The 13,168-nt window shown below is 36.3% G+C and overlaps 1 protein-coding gene across 2 annotated transcripts in view; it reads left to right on the plus strand.

The window, feature by feature from the left end:
* Positions 1-13,168, plus strand: part of Mitf (transcription factor Mitf) — a 65,371-nt gene that overhangs the window by 34,910 nt on the left and 17,293 nt on the right. For both annotated transcript variants that reach the window (XM_012372528.2, XM_012372518.2), the window contains exon 4: positions 8,672-8,861. In XM_012372528.2, coding sequence (XP_012227951.1) covers positions 8,672-8,861 — 190 coding nt within the window. The remainder of the gene's footprint in view (positions 1-8,671; positions 8,862-13,168) is intronic.

The raw sequence follows: 13,168 nt of genomic DNA on the forward strand, positions 1-13,168 counted from the left end.
CAAGAAGTAAAGTAAGTGGCGAAATACGAGATGCTCGCAACGACGGTGTCGTAATACCGCGCGAGAAAATATACGGTGGAGATTAATCAAAACGGTGGATTCTCGAAAGTGCGAACGGTAATGTTCTTCGCTGCGCGAAGGAGCAGTAGTGTTTCCACATTTGTACCGGCAATCTTGCTGATATCGTCTATCTGCGCGCTTACGTTTGTGATTGTGAGTCCGCGTAACGTTTGTGACGTAGCGGGACGTAGCGGGACGTAGCGATTGATATTCGGAATTAACGCGAGCATTATGGCGAAGGAGAAGGTGCTTTGACGATGACGGATTATGGAAATTACGTGGAATCGATTCGTAGCGACGACGGGGTAATATTACGCCGGTCATACTGAAATGTATCGCACTAACATATTGTGCTCGTCCCAAGATTGATGACTAGCAAATTTCGACGCATTTCTCATGCTCGCACTTCTCATAACTCGAGAGAACCGCTGCCGCGAAGAAATTTAGAAATTTAAACTTTTTACTTTATTGTACGCCAAATTTTTTTATTTAAATTTTTAAACAAATAGTTTCTAGTTCGCCGGTACTAATTCTTCTTTATTCTTATTTTCTACAATTTCCACGTTGATATTAAATTCCGGCGGCGTGCCTCAATTCCGATTTTATGCAACTTCGGCGAGAGACGCATTGCGGAGCAGTTTTGCGAGATAAATCAGAGAGCGCGGGCGAGGCCGGTCCGACCGGTGGTTGGCGCATATCCATCTTGAGGTAGTGTAGATAACCGGTAATGCTCCTAATTTGCAGCGTTAACCTTGCTGATACGCTCATCTCCATTGCGGCAGCGGCGGTAGCGACGGCAACTACGTAACGAACGACATTTACCTTGTTTAACCAGCCGCTAATTTTGTTATGTAAAATTATATCGACGTAAAGTCGGAATAACTTTGTGTATGCGTATCGGTATTTACTTTATATTTCCAAATCGAATTAAACGTCCGAAACAAGCAGGTTTTGAGAATCCTCTATACAAGTACAAATGCGTAGGAAGGAAGTATACTTTACAGGTATACTAACGCTTTTTCTACCGGAAGAAATATTGTGGTTCTGTATTGCTGCCGCGAGAGACCCTATCGATTCTTATTTCGTAATAAAGGTCAGTCTCGTTTTTGATACCGCCATTACTGTATTTGAAGATGCCCATGCATCCTGGCTACCCGCGTCACTATAATCCTGTTTTAGCTAGTAGCTTTCAAAATTTAAAAAATATCCCGACCCGCACGTATTTCGCAGGAAATGGCGATGTAAGACCGTGGAACTAAAGTTTATGCTTATACCAGTTTGATATAATTATTTTTACAGATATAAACTTTTACATTTTCCGCTTTATTGAATTGTAAAAAAGCTACTACTACGAAGTTGAATTTTACATTAGATATTTTATCAGCTTCTTTGAAAATAAATATTTTTTGTTTATTCGCGTGTCTTGCATTTGAGATACGCGAAATTGATGCATCGCGTGTTATTAATGTAGCAATAGAGAATTTTATAAATGTCCTCAACGTGCGTGGACGGACGCTGCAAAAACGTAGAGAAGAAATGCATTTCACGGAGATATAATTGTAGTAATTGCGACCTTGCAAGCGTAGCTGTCAATTCGTTGTGGGCGTCGAATATTGTGTATTGTTCATTGCCAACGTGACTTGCCGCTTATTACTTAATGTTACACATCAATGAGCGCTGATTACGATTTACCGAGTGAAGTTTTCATCGTTGATTAAATATATGATCATTAAGTACTAAGCGCTTTGACTTGACATAGATATTTATATTCTTTTTCGTTTATCGATATTTCGAATCATGTCAGTTTTTTGCATAATGCCGAAATAAGTGTGTTGGAAAATATACGTTGAGAAATATAAAAATTAGACTCTAGATTCTCATTGCGTGAAAATAAAATATTAAAGTCAAAATATTCTAAATTGAAAACATCAGTTGTGTTTATTTTTATATGTAGCAACTTACGATTATTTCAACGTAATGTAGCATGATTCTTAAAATTAACCAAGAGCATCAACCATTGCATGCGATTGTTAAAATTATATTAGTGTCGCTAAAGCCGCGTTATTTTGTCCACGCGTGCGGTCTATTTGAAATCGAATAAATGTGTTGTAGATAGGAGGTATCACATTCGAGACGCAAATGCAAAAAGTTGCGTGCGTATTTCTTGAATAGTGAACACGTATTTCCTGTGTTTACTTCGCGATTTGAGATAATATCGCACTATACGGCCGGAAAAGAGTGTGTAATAGTTACACGAAACACATGTGCCGGAATACATGGCAGAGGCGATAAATATTCAATTTCCCGATATTGGTTACGTGTACTTCCGCGTACGCAAATCACTACCGTTCTCTTGATTTATCACAACAAACACAATACTGCTATCAGTTAGACATCATTACCAAGCATTTAGAGGTCTACTTGAGCGTACAGGAAACACCGGAAGAATGAAATATATTAATCTCTCGTTTCGATCTTCTGGATTTTCTAGGATTTTCATGTAATACATGATTTAATGAAATTTTTTTGAAATAATATTGTATATATAAGATAAATATACCTTTTACCGAACTTGTTCCAATTACCGACCAATTTACTATTTACGTTAAAAAATAATAGCCGTTAACAGTACGATCTTCAAAACAACTGATTTTGTTGCATAAAATTTCATGCAATATATTCTCAGTTGTTTTGACGATCGTACTGTTAACGGCTATTATTTTTTAGCGTCAATAGTAAATTGGTCGGTAATTGGAGCAGTTCGGTAAAAGGTACATTCACCTTATACTGTGATATATTAAAAGCTATATTATTAAATTCTCGTAAAATTAATTGTGTTTTTGCACAGAGATATAATCACATTTGAATGTACTTTTTTGATTTTGGAATAGAGAAGTTTTATTTATTGAGTTGTCAATCGATCGTTGATCCGCGCGTCATGAAGAGACTGTGTTCCACGATAATGATGGTGCGTCACGTATATGACGTATGTAAGTGATACTAATGAACGCATTACTATGTCACGCCTGCGGTCGGCGTGGTGTGAAAATTATTTAATTACATATACATAGCTGTGCGTTGACAAGCTGTTGCCAAGAACGCGATGAAAATTATTATATTGTTTGTACGAACGATATGCGTTGTCATTATCGGGTCAGACGTCAATGTAAAATAATTATACGCACATATTGTTACGCACAGATTGTGAAATCTATTTCAGTCCGAAAAAGTTACGCTCAACATGTTACGTATGTGTAATATACGTGTATGTGTAATGTCAAAGTATATTTCTCAAAATAATATTAAAAATTAACTTTATTTTAATTAATTAAATCAAATTTTTGTGCTGTGATAATACGGACTTTAAAGATATATCTCTTCGGCAATAGATATATTTTTAGAGTCCATATTTAATGCATTATCTTTTATTGAAGGATTAGTATATTATAACATCATTGAAGGAGTAGAATAATATTATTGAGAAGTTTTATTTTCGCGCGGAGTAGATATTAATGCAGAGCGTATTGCGTTATTTAACGCAGGATTAATTCTCTACGTGACACACAACGTGCATTTATATTGACGCAAATGCTTTCGACGAAGTCATTAGTATCGAATTTTATTGAATGCGAATCGCCTTAATAAATTGCAAACTTATTTTTTGAGGCATAGAAAAATATGAATAATAGTTACTGTACGCACGTGCCGCGTGTACGAATTTGCATAGTACCATCGTTGCGCGTAGATGACGTACAACATGCATATAAAAAATGCTCTTATTTACATAGATGGTGGATACATATTTTATAAAGCGCAAGAGACGAGAAAAAATGGGCGTTTTTGTTTTTCTGCTTAGATTCGTTTGTTAGCGATAAGAAATATGCTCGACTAAACATCTGTGATAGACATGAGTTAAATCTCAATGAATGCTCTCTTCTATGAATTTTATCGTATTATTAAAATTAAGAGGTTTATTAATTTCTCTCTCTCTCTCTCTCTCTCTCTCTCTCTCTCTCGCTTGCTCGCTTGCTCGCTCTCTTTTTCTGCTTTCTGTAGTGCGCGCGCGCGTATAAGTGCGTATGTGCGTGTATAGTGTAATGTTCATTCATGGTTGTGTTACGTAAAAATATTACAGATGTTCTGCTATTGTCAAATGGTTTTTTCTACCAAAACTAGATAAATGTTACACATAAATAACGGAATAAGTACTATATATTGTTGCGATTTTTGCCATTCGATCGAACATACTATGCGACCGGAATTAATTAAAGCCGTTCCAACATTATCTTGCATGCTTGCGGTACTTAATTGTATGCAATTATAATCTTTGTTATGCAATCGCAGACGCAATTGCTTCCTGTCGCTGCAATTTGCTCTGCTCGCTGTTGAATGATTCGTTATTAATTTCAGTTTGCAGGCGTGGCTGCTCTATCGAACTACATATTATCGATAATTTTTCTATCGCTGAAAAAGTGATGTGCGATTTTATAATTATAGGAAAATTCTGATGCTCTACTAAGAATAAGAACTGTATCGTAACTTTCCAAAATTATTCTTTCCTAAACAAGTTTTGTCAAAACTTCAAGTTGTAATAATATTTCTATTAAGATGCAAGTTGAATAATATTTCTATGAATAATTATGCAATTATTAATTTAAAAATAAATAATATACTAATGAGTTTTGAAGGCAGGCAAAAGTTGTGATATAATTAGAAATATGTGAGAAATAATATAAAATTTTGATTTTACCTTACCGGAGTAGCGTAACGTTTCTCGTTAAGGCTCCTGGGTAGTCACCGCAGCCATATTAGATTCGTGACGTCAGAAGCGAGAAATGACACGCCGAGAATTCTTGCGTGCCATTTCTAAATAAAATGATAATTTAACAAAGTAACACTCTAGATCGCTTTAAGACACCTGTAAAATTGTCCGAAAACTATGCTTTTTCCTTGACAGGTTATAAACAATCGTTAAATCAACCGTGAAGCGAAGCCTAATTATGCGAGAAAACACACGGTTGACAGCTGTCTGTATGAGTAGAAAATACTCCTTCTACGTTGGGCTTTCCCTGCTAATCTTAGTTTTCGGATAATTTTACAGGTTTCATGAACACGTCACATATCACAGCACTAACATTTAACGAATATTAACGAAATGGCACGCAAGAATAAATTGGGTAGTCAACATGTCATTTTTTCACGTCTAATAGTTCATCGATTCTCCACCTAAGACGCTGCATGAGAATTTCTGTCATATGGACATGTCGGTAACGGTACTAAGCTATATATATTCTGTATTTATCGCGTTTATTTTTTTGTAAACAAATTTTTGAATTATAAATTAGCATTTTGTATGTTATTCAGTAATTTACTTTTATCGTATCAATTGATTAGGTCAAACTGTTACACTATTTACTTATACAATAAATCGACTAGGTAAATTCGACTAGGTTTTTATTCCTACCACAATTATGTCGCCACTGTCAACGCGGAGTTCACGGCTACGAGACCAGGAGCCTTAACGAATCTTCGATCTACGTCGCGCATAAATGATCGAGAATCATTCGCACGCGTTTACGACCAAGGTTGTTTCGGCCGTAATGCAGTTTTTTAAAGACGATTCGTGTACACACATACGTGGCGATACATACAATATGCATGACAAGAGAAGCGAAACGGGTGTCCATTAACGAATGGTGACGTTTAACGAGGTGTAGCGCGCACTTTTTTTGCGCTCAACGAGCGGCGGGCTTCTGCCAATTGTGTTTACGAGGCTGCGCGCGTGTTGCGGTATAATTCACGAAATCGACATGCAATTCCCGAAATAAAGCGCAGCCCGATTCACCCAGCCCTCTTATCTCTTTATCGCCGGCTAATATCAACTGGTCAGATAACTATTATAAATCGTAGTGCTGAATTTCCGATTGTGTTCCGTTATGTTCGATGCACAACAAGATTAAGCTCTATAGAATGATCAAACTTTATCACGTTTATCAACTTTTTTGTACCTATAAATGTGAAAAAATTGATAAAGTATAGAAGACAATTTAAAAATGGTAAAACAAGATTTAGTAGTCGTAAATTGATACTAAAGTTGATTTGTTATCAGTTTTTCGTTGCATATTTGAAGTGTAGACAAATTATATTTTATTGAATTTCCGTTTCACAGAAAATATATACCTATTATTTTGCGAACATTTTTTAGAAATAGTAAAATTATTTTTATTTTAAGTATTTTTTTTACATTAATTTATTCTTTTGTTAATATTTCGATCATTTTACGTATATATTTATATAAGAAGAATATGACAAAAATCTCACGATAAAATTTTGCTTCGGAATTAAACGCCAAATCGCGTTTGTGCATGCATCATCTTGACGCTCGCATTGCAGGAGCAATTCACTTTGATCGCGTATCGTATACATTATAGTCTCTTCACCGATCACGCTTCCCTTTCGACGCGCATCAGTTTCATTGACCACAGCGACGATCAATGTTGTCTGTGTCATCCATCTACCCGTTGCTCATCTTCTTCACGCTTGCACCATTCATCCTGGCTGTCGTGTGTCGAAATTGCCTCTTTCTCGACGTATGCTCGTGCCTACAGAGTGTCTCGTTATTATCCTCTTAAAGGCACAATTTTCTTAGCGATATTGACAATAAGATATTTGACAGTTCAATGTAATTTAATTTAATTTTTCTCCATCTTTATTCGGTTGAAATTTAATTAGACGCTGCTTTATTTATTTTCCTTTCATTTCCAAATTATCATTTCGATATCAAGACATTGAGTTTTTGCATTTATCATGGAGAGAGAAGAGAAAAGGAAATTGATGGGGAGAGGGAGAGGGGGGAGGGGGAGAGACGGTGGAAGGAAGAGAGCAAGCGAGCGAGCGAGCGAGCGAGTGAGCGAGTCTGCGACTTACGGAATACCCTGTGCGTTTGCCAGTACATCTGAGTTATTATACAATTATCGTGTTTCTCGCTCGCAGCCATGACGCATGGCTTTTGTCGGTTTGCTCGCGTCAAAGCGGGCCCGTCGGACCGAGAGGTAACTCGATTTATCTCCCGTTGGTTGGCGGCGATAGTCGGCGTCGAAACGCTGTTCCACGGGCCGGTACAGAGCTCTCTTATTATTGTTTACGTAATGTTTACGTAACGCCACGTACGTACATGCTGCATCGGTAGTCGCGATGCACTTGCATTGGCATGCATCGGTAATGTGTCTGCTTCAAGAATCATATTTTGCAGAACGCGTGACAATCGCATCTCTTTTAAAATTTTGGAAACAATGCTCTTTGCTCTTAGGATTCTAATTATTAAAAATTTAGAAAATTATTATAATTCACTGAAAATATCTTCCGTGTCGACTGTTTAAAAATCTGAACGATGAAAATACCGAAGGCATATTTAAATGTTTCCTTTAACACTTATTGTTAGAGATATATAATTATCAGCCATTAAACGACAGAAAATTATTTTAATCTTTTTGCAGATGAGTGCAATATAAATCTATTTTTTGTTACAAAGTATCTTACGCATTGTTTTTATCACGTAAATCAACACTTTACGTAATCTGTAATTTCTCATGAGATACGTTTAGCAGGAAATCGCGTCAAAAAGTATAACTACTTTTTTCACTGAATTGATTAAGATTTATTATTACGTGTTGCACTTTATCGATACAGGAAACAATATTTGACACTTTAATCCGTATCATTTTTTCGCGGCGAAAGATCACTTAGCATTTTTTGCGACGAAATATACAAGCGCGCGGATGAACGAGCATAGAAAGGAATAATGAATAAATGCTTGGTTAAGAGAAAGAACCGAGTTCGATTCCGCAACGGGCGACAGTAGCCACGATGACATGTGAATCATTTTATCGCGAAGGTTGTGAATAACATTATGGTCGATATATTGCGCGGAGAGCTTTGCGCGCCGAAGACAACGAGTCTCTAAGGCTTGAAAGGGTGATTTAGCGAACAACGTCGAAGAATTATTAACGACGCGCACATCTTTCGCTCCAAATTCTTTCGCTTCTTTGAATTCTTTTCTTCTCCGACGTCGCTTTTCTTCATCTTCCGAGAAAAACGATTGCGCCGATCGTAAAATTCCCGTCTGGGGAAAAATTACATTAACCACGAGCGAGTTCTGGTAATGTTGTTGCACGAGAGTGACGACGAGTTCACTTTATCACCGAACGCTCATAAAAGCACGTCATTCTGCATTGATTGCATAATGTAGATTTTTTTTGTTCTATTCATAATAGTCGTTGAGACTTATAGGTTTTGGACCGATAATAAATTATATCAGTTTCTTGACGATTGCTCCATCTATTTTAATAATGGTGAATTTAATCTTTTAATGCAATTTTAGTGTTTTACAATATATCGATTTTATATATCATATTACGCAGTGATTTACTATTTACGATGGGACGTTTACGATATGATTTCAAATGAGGAAAATGAGGTTCTGTTTCATTTTAACGAGAAAGATTTGATAATAAATTTTCACGATATACTTTGTGTGTGGTGTCGCTCGCGCATTTATATCTAAATATTATTTGAATAGTATGCTGAATAATATGATTTTCCTGTGTTGCAGGCTGAGGACCTCCTGGACGATATTTTGTCGTTCGAGGCTGGTTCCTTAGGTGATGGATTAAAAGATGGCCAAGCCGGAAGCCTCACTAATATACCGGAACTACAGATTAAGCCGGAGCCCCTTTTGCTTACGGAAGCGGAGATTCACGCCCTCGCTAAAGACCGGCAGAAGAAGGATAATCATAATATGAGTAAGTCGATAATTATTTTTCCTAATTAATTTACAAAACATTTTTGAGTTATTTTTTGAATATTAATTTTTCGCGCAGTTTGATAATGTTAAATTTTCATAATAATATATGCTTGCATAATGTGATGTTTATTGAAAATTATGCATATATTAAAATTTAAGCAAGGAATTTGGAATGTAACAAACGAAGCAATCTTCTCACAATCCGACATGCGGCTTCCGTAATAAAATTGATGTTTTAATCTTGCCTTTTCACATATACAGCTGCTTTAAATGTCGTTTCGATCAGCAGGTAGTAAGTAAATGCTTGTTTAGTCATGTAGAAATAATTGATAAGCGCCAGGCGTAATTTACACCTGAATGGTAGCAATCGCCGTCATTGTTTACTACATTACACTTATGCCAACACGGAGCCCGCGACGTAAGTAGACTATTTAAATGACAATGGAAAAGTGTCGCCATACATCGTCACATCGGTCGTCTATTATTATCGCCAATGTAGCGCAAATTAAACTAATGTCTGTCTGTTATCTGTTAACGCAAACAGCAACGGCAAGCTAAATAAAATTTCGCACATTTACAGTGGCGACGTGAATTATGTTTTTAATGAAAATTCTCCCGTTACTTCGCCCGTTATTATGTCTCATATTATTTTTTTAAATTTGATACTTTTATAAGAGAAGAAGATATTTTTAATGTTTCACAATGATTTTTTATGCAGACGCACGTGTAATTTGAAATTTCATATTTTTACTTTTTGAAAGAGATGATTTGTAATAAAAATATTTCAAATAAACGCGTAATATATGTATTACACTATAACGACATAGTATTTAATTTAAATAAAATTAAGATTTGATAGTTTTAAAGGATATTGTTTTGCAAAACATTAGTATCTCACGATTTCTACCGTGATAAGGTGATAAATATCGAAAATCGATAATAATTTTCGAGTAACGATATACGAACAGTATCATATTTTTATCGATTTCTGCTTTACGATACGATATGAGTTACATGCCGAATTTACACAAGTTATAGCAATCTCGTGAATTTGACCGAATAATTTACGAGCTTCAATTAGCCCGTTTCGCCCTTTTCCGCCGCGGTGCAATAAAATTTCGCTGCGTGCACAAATTTTCCGAATAGCGGAAATGTGTGTGTGTTTCAAACACATTTTATTATATCCTGATTTGTAATTCCACTGAAATTTATAAGCCTCTTGATTCAATGTAAAAACGTAATTTTGAAAATAATTCAATAATTAAAATTTTGAATTTGCGACGTGCATCGCGTAATTAAACAGATTATTTGTGCTCAAGCTCTTGTTTTTATTCAGGAAAATAAATTTATATGGCAAAGTAATATTATTAATACACAATTAACATAAAAATAATGACACAATTTTATTTAATAAGAAATTTACAACATATTGTTTAATCTATCTACAGTTTCTTCGAGATGTAATCCGTTGTTCTTTCCGCGACTCTATCTTTCCGCTGTCTCTCGCGATTAAGACGTCGGTAGAATTGCAAAAAATGGTACGACGCTCGTGAACGAAACAAGCGGAAATCGGGGGGTAATAGCAAGTGCCGCATTTGGAGGAACTGGAGCATCCAATTTTCCGAAAACAATCGCGGCGGTAATGAAAGGACGACTAGCCGGCAAAATACAGGATGAAGAAAACAGGCAGGATCGAATTTGTAAGAGAGAATGGTGAAATAACGGTCACGGAGTATACGGGAACATAGGAAACAAAATGGGAATTTTGTAAAAATGGTTGCGCTACTAATTTGCTCCCTTTTTGCTTCGCCACTTATTGATTACTATTGTGCATGCTTGTACAGTACATTGCATTGCGCTACGTAAGGGATAAAAAGGATGCGGCAAGATTGTGACTTATCTTATCGGCAAGATTGCGACTTGTCTTTTTACGCGCGATCGATTTACGTGGAACGTGAGTCGATTTGCGAATGCATCTCCTTGTTTCCTAATTTGCTCAAGTCTGTTAATTATGTTTTCCCCTAATTTGTTTTATTCGCGGTTTCAGTTCCATTTCAAGTTCCACATTCGCTAGATTTGCTAATCGCCTTTCTGCGATTTAAATTGAAACGATGAAATTTTCTTAAAGGAAAAATTGATTCTAAGTTTGTTAAGTTTGTAATGCTACTAAAATTCGAAAGTTTTGGAACCCCTTTTTTTATATATGTAACTTTGATATATTTACTCAAGAATATAATCTGTATACTATTATTTTGAAAATGACGGTTATTACAATCGCAGTATAAATAAGGATGATTCTCTGAGAATCCGTATCGCGTACGTTTGCCGGAGTTAAAAGGCAATTTCGCATTCCCGTCAGGACTACGGCTTTCTCTAATCTTTACTCGTATCTGAGATAATTTCTTCCCATCGGAAGCCCGGGTTTGCCGATTGATGGGAATTGTCGTTGTTGATTAGGGAAGCGTGCCTTTCGATTCCAAGTGAAAAGCATAGATTCGCGTATCTTCCCGACAGAATCGAGTGGTTTCGATCTTTGTCGTTTGTCCCTTTCCCATCTTCCTCGACTTTCCAAACGCTTCACCCTTCTCTGAATTAACCGTCGTAATCTAATCAACAAGATCAGAGGAAGTTCTCGCTTGTCCTTCTCGCCGATGTCCATCTCTCTCTTCGTTGTTTCTCTAATGTTTCTCCTCGCTCCTATCGTTCTCTTTCACTCCTAAGGTGAAATCGAGTTCGAGAGAGGAAGTTACACAGCTTCCTCCAAGTTTTCAAGGCTGTTTCTTCGTCTGCTTGCGCGTGTGACGTCTTCTTGATCATATCTCATCCTTTATAGTTTCCTTCTAAGGCGCTGTTTACAAATATTTGTTTCTGCGTGAATCAGCAATTTGCAGAATTTGGCTTAGCGTGACGCAGATCTGCAGTGCACTTTGAAGTATTCCAGAATTGACGTAGATCTTATTTGGAACCGATTTGCCTTTGACTACATTTGACTTTTACAAAGTTGAAATATTTTCTTACATTTTGAAAACTTTGTTTGTCGTGGAGAGAAGTCGTTTAGTTTAGTGCTCTCTTTTGTTCCGAGACGCAAAATTTAGTTTGACAATTAAGTCTTTATTTATAATTTCTTATATGTACATCTTTTTACATTTATTTTCTTGTCTTTAAAGAACGTTATACTTATTAGAAAAATAAAAGATTATAAGAAGAGAAACGTAACAGAGCACTCTTCTCTGCTTTCTAAGAATTAAATTTATTAATTTGATACTGTTAAACAAGCCTTTGATTTATTGTGAGATTTTTAATGAAAAATTTTTACGATTGACTTGATAGTTTTGAACGAAACATATAATAATATTTTGAATGCATTCCGCTAACTTTTGCGTTAAGCCTGTAATTTTTATCGCGTTTAAATTCGATTAATTTTGATGAAGATAAAAAACTGATGTTATTTATCGGTTTACTTGATGAAATAGCTCGCCAAGAGGTGCAAAAGAAAATTGATCGCTTACTCCGTATCTTTTATTTTTATCGATTAATTTCAACATATTGCTGCGTCTCCATAACTCGCGAAGAGAAGTGTTGTTTCCGTTTGTGATGAGCTTCGACAAATTTATTTTTCCCGCAATGAGTTATCGCCCTCACGATCGCGATATCGGAGCTGCACGTTGATAGTGAGCCAAGCTGCTTGACCTCTCGCATCTCGGTTTGAGAAATGTTGGTCGGAATAATCGATCGGGAATAGGGTCACGTGCCAATGATAGGACGATCCGGTTCGCAGTCTTTTCCGCAGGGGAGATACGCTATATCCTCCGGAAAACGCGATATGCTTTCCCGCCAAATAACTTGGACAGGAGACGACGATACCACCGGTGTATTTGAGAGGACGATTTGACTCTCGACTGTGTGCACATCCGGGACGACGGAGTAGTTTATTAGGATCGAGCGATTGAAGGATAGGCTCCAAATTGCTCGAAAAGTACTTGTAAAATCTTAGGAAATTAATAGCCCGCGAGCGTATGCGGATCTAAAGCAATGTATAAGTCAGAATCTATATATTAATTTTTTTCTCTGAAAACTGAAGAAGATTATTAGTTTTCAAGAAGTAATATTAGTTATCAAGACAAATTTTTCTATTTTAAAGATCATCATTCTGTATCCGTTTACAGAGATATTCACAGAGTTTACACACGAAGGGATTCTTAAACATTTGGTAAAGTTATGTGCCTAGTAAAGTTCTATCGTAATATTATCACGAGTGTTTGATTTTCAATCAAAAAAAAAGAATTCTTAAACTTTCCAATGCAT

The sequence above is a fragment of the Linepithema humile genome, chromosome 1 (genome assembly GCF_040581485.1).
Source record: "Linepithema humile isolate Giens D197 chromosome 1, Lhum_UNIL_v1.0, whole genome shotgun sequence".
Taxonomy (NCBI): domain Eukaryota; kingdom Metazoa; phylum Arthropoda; class Insecta; order Hymenoptera; family Formicidae; genus Linepithema; species Linepithema humile.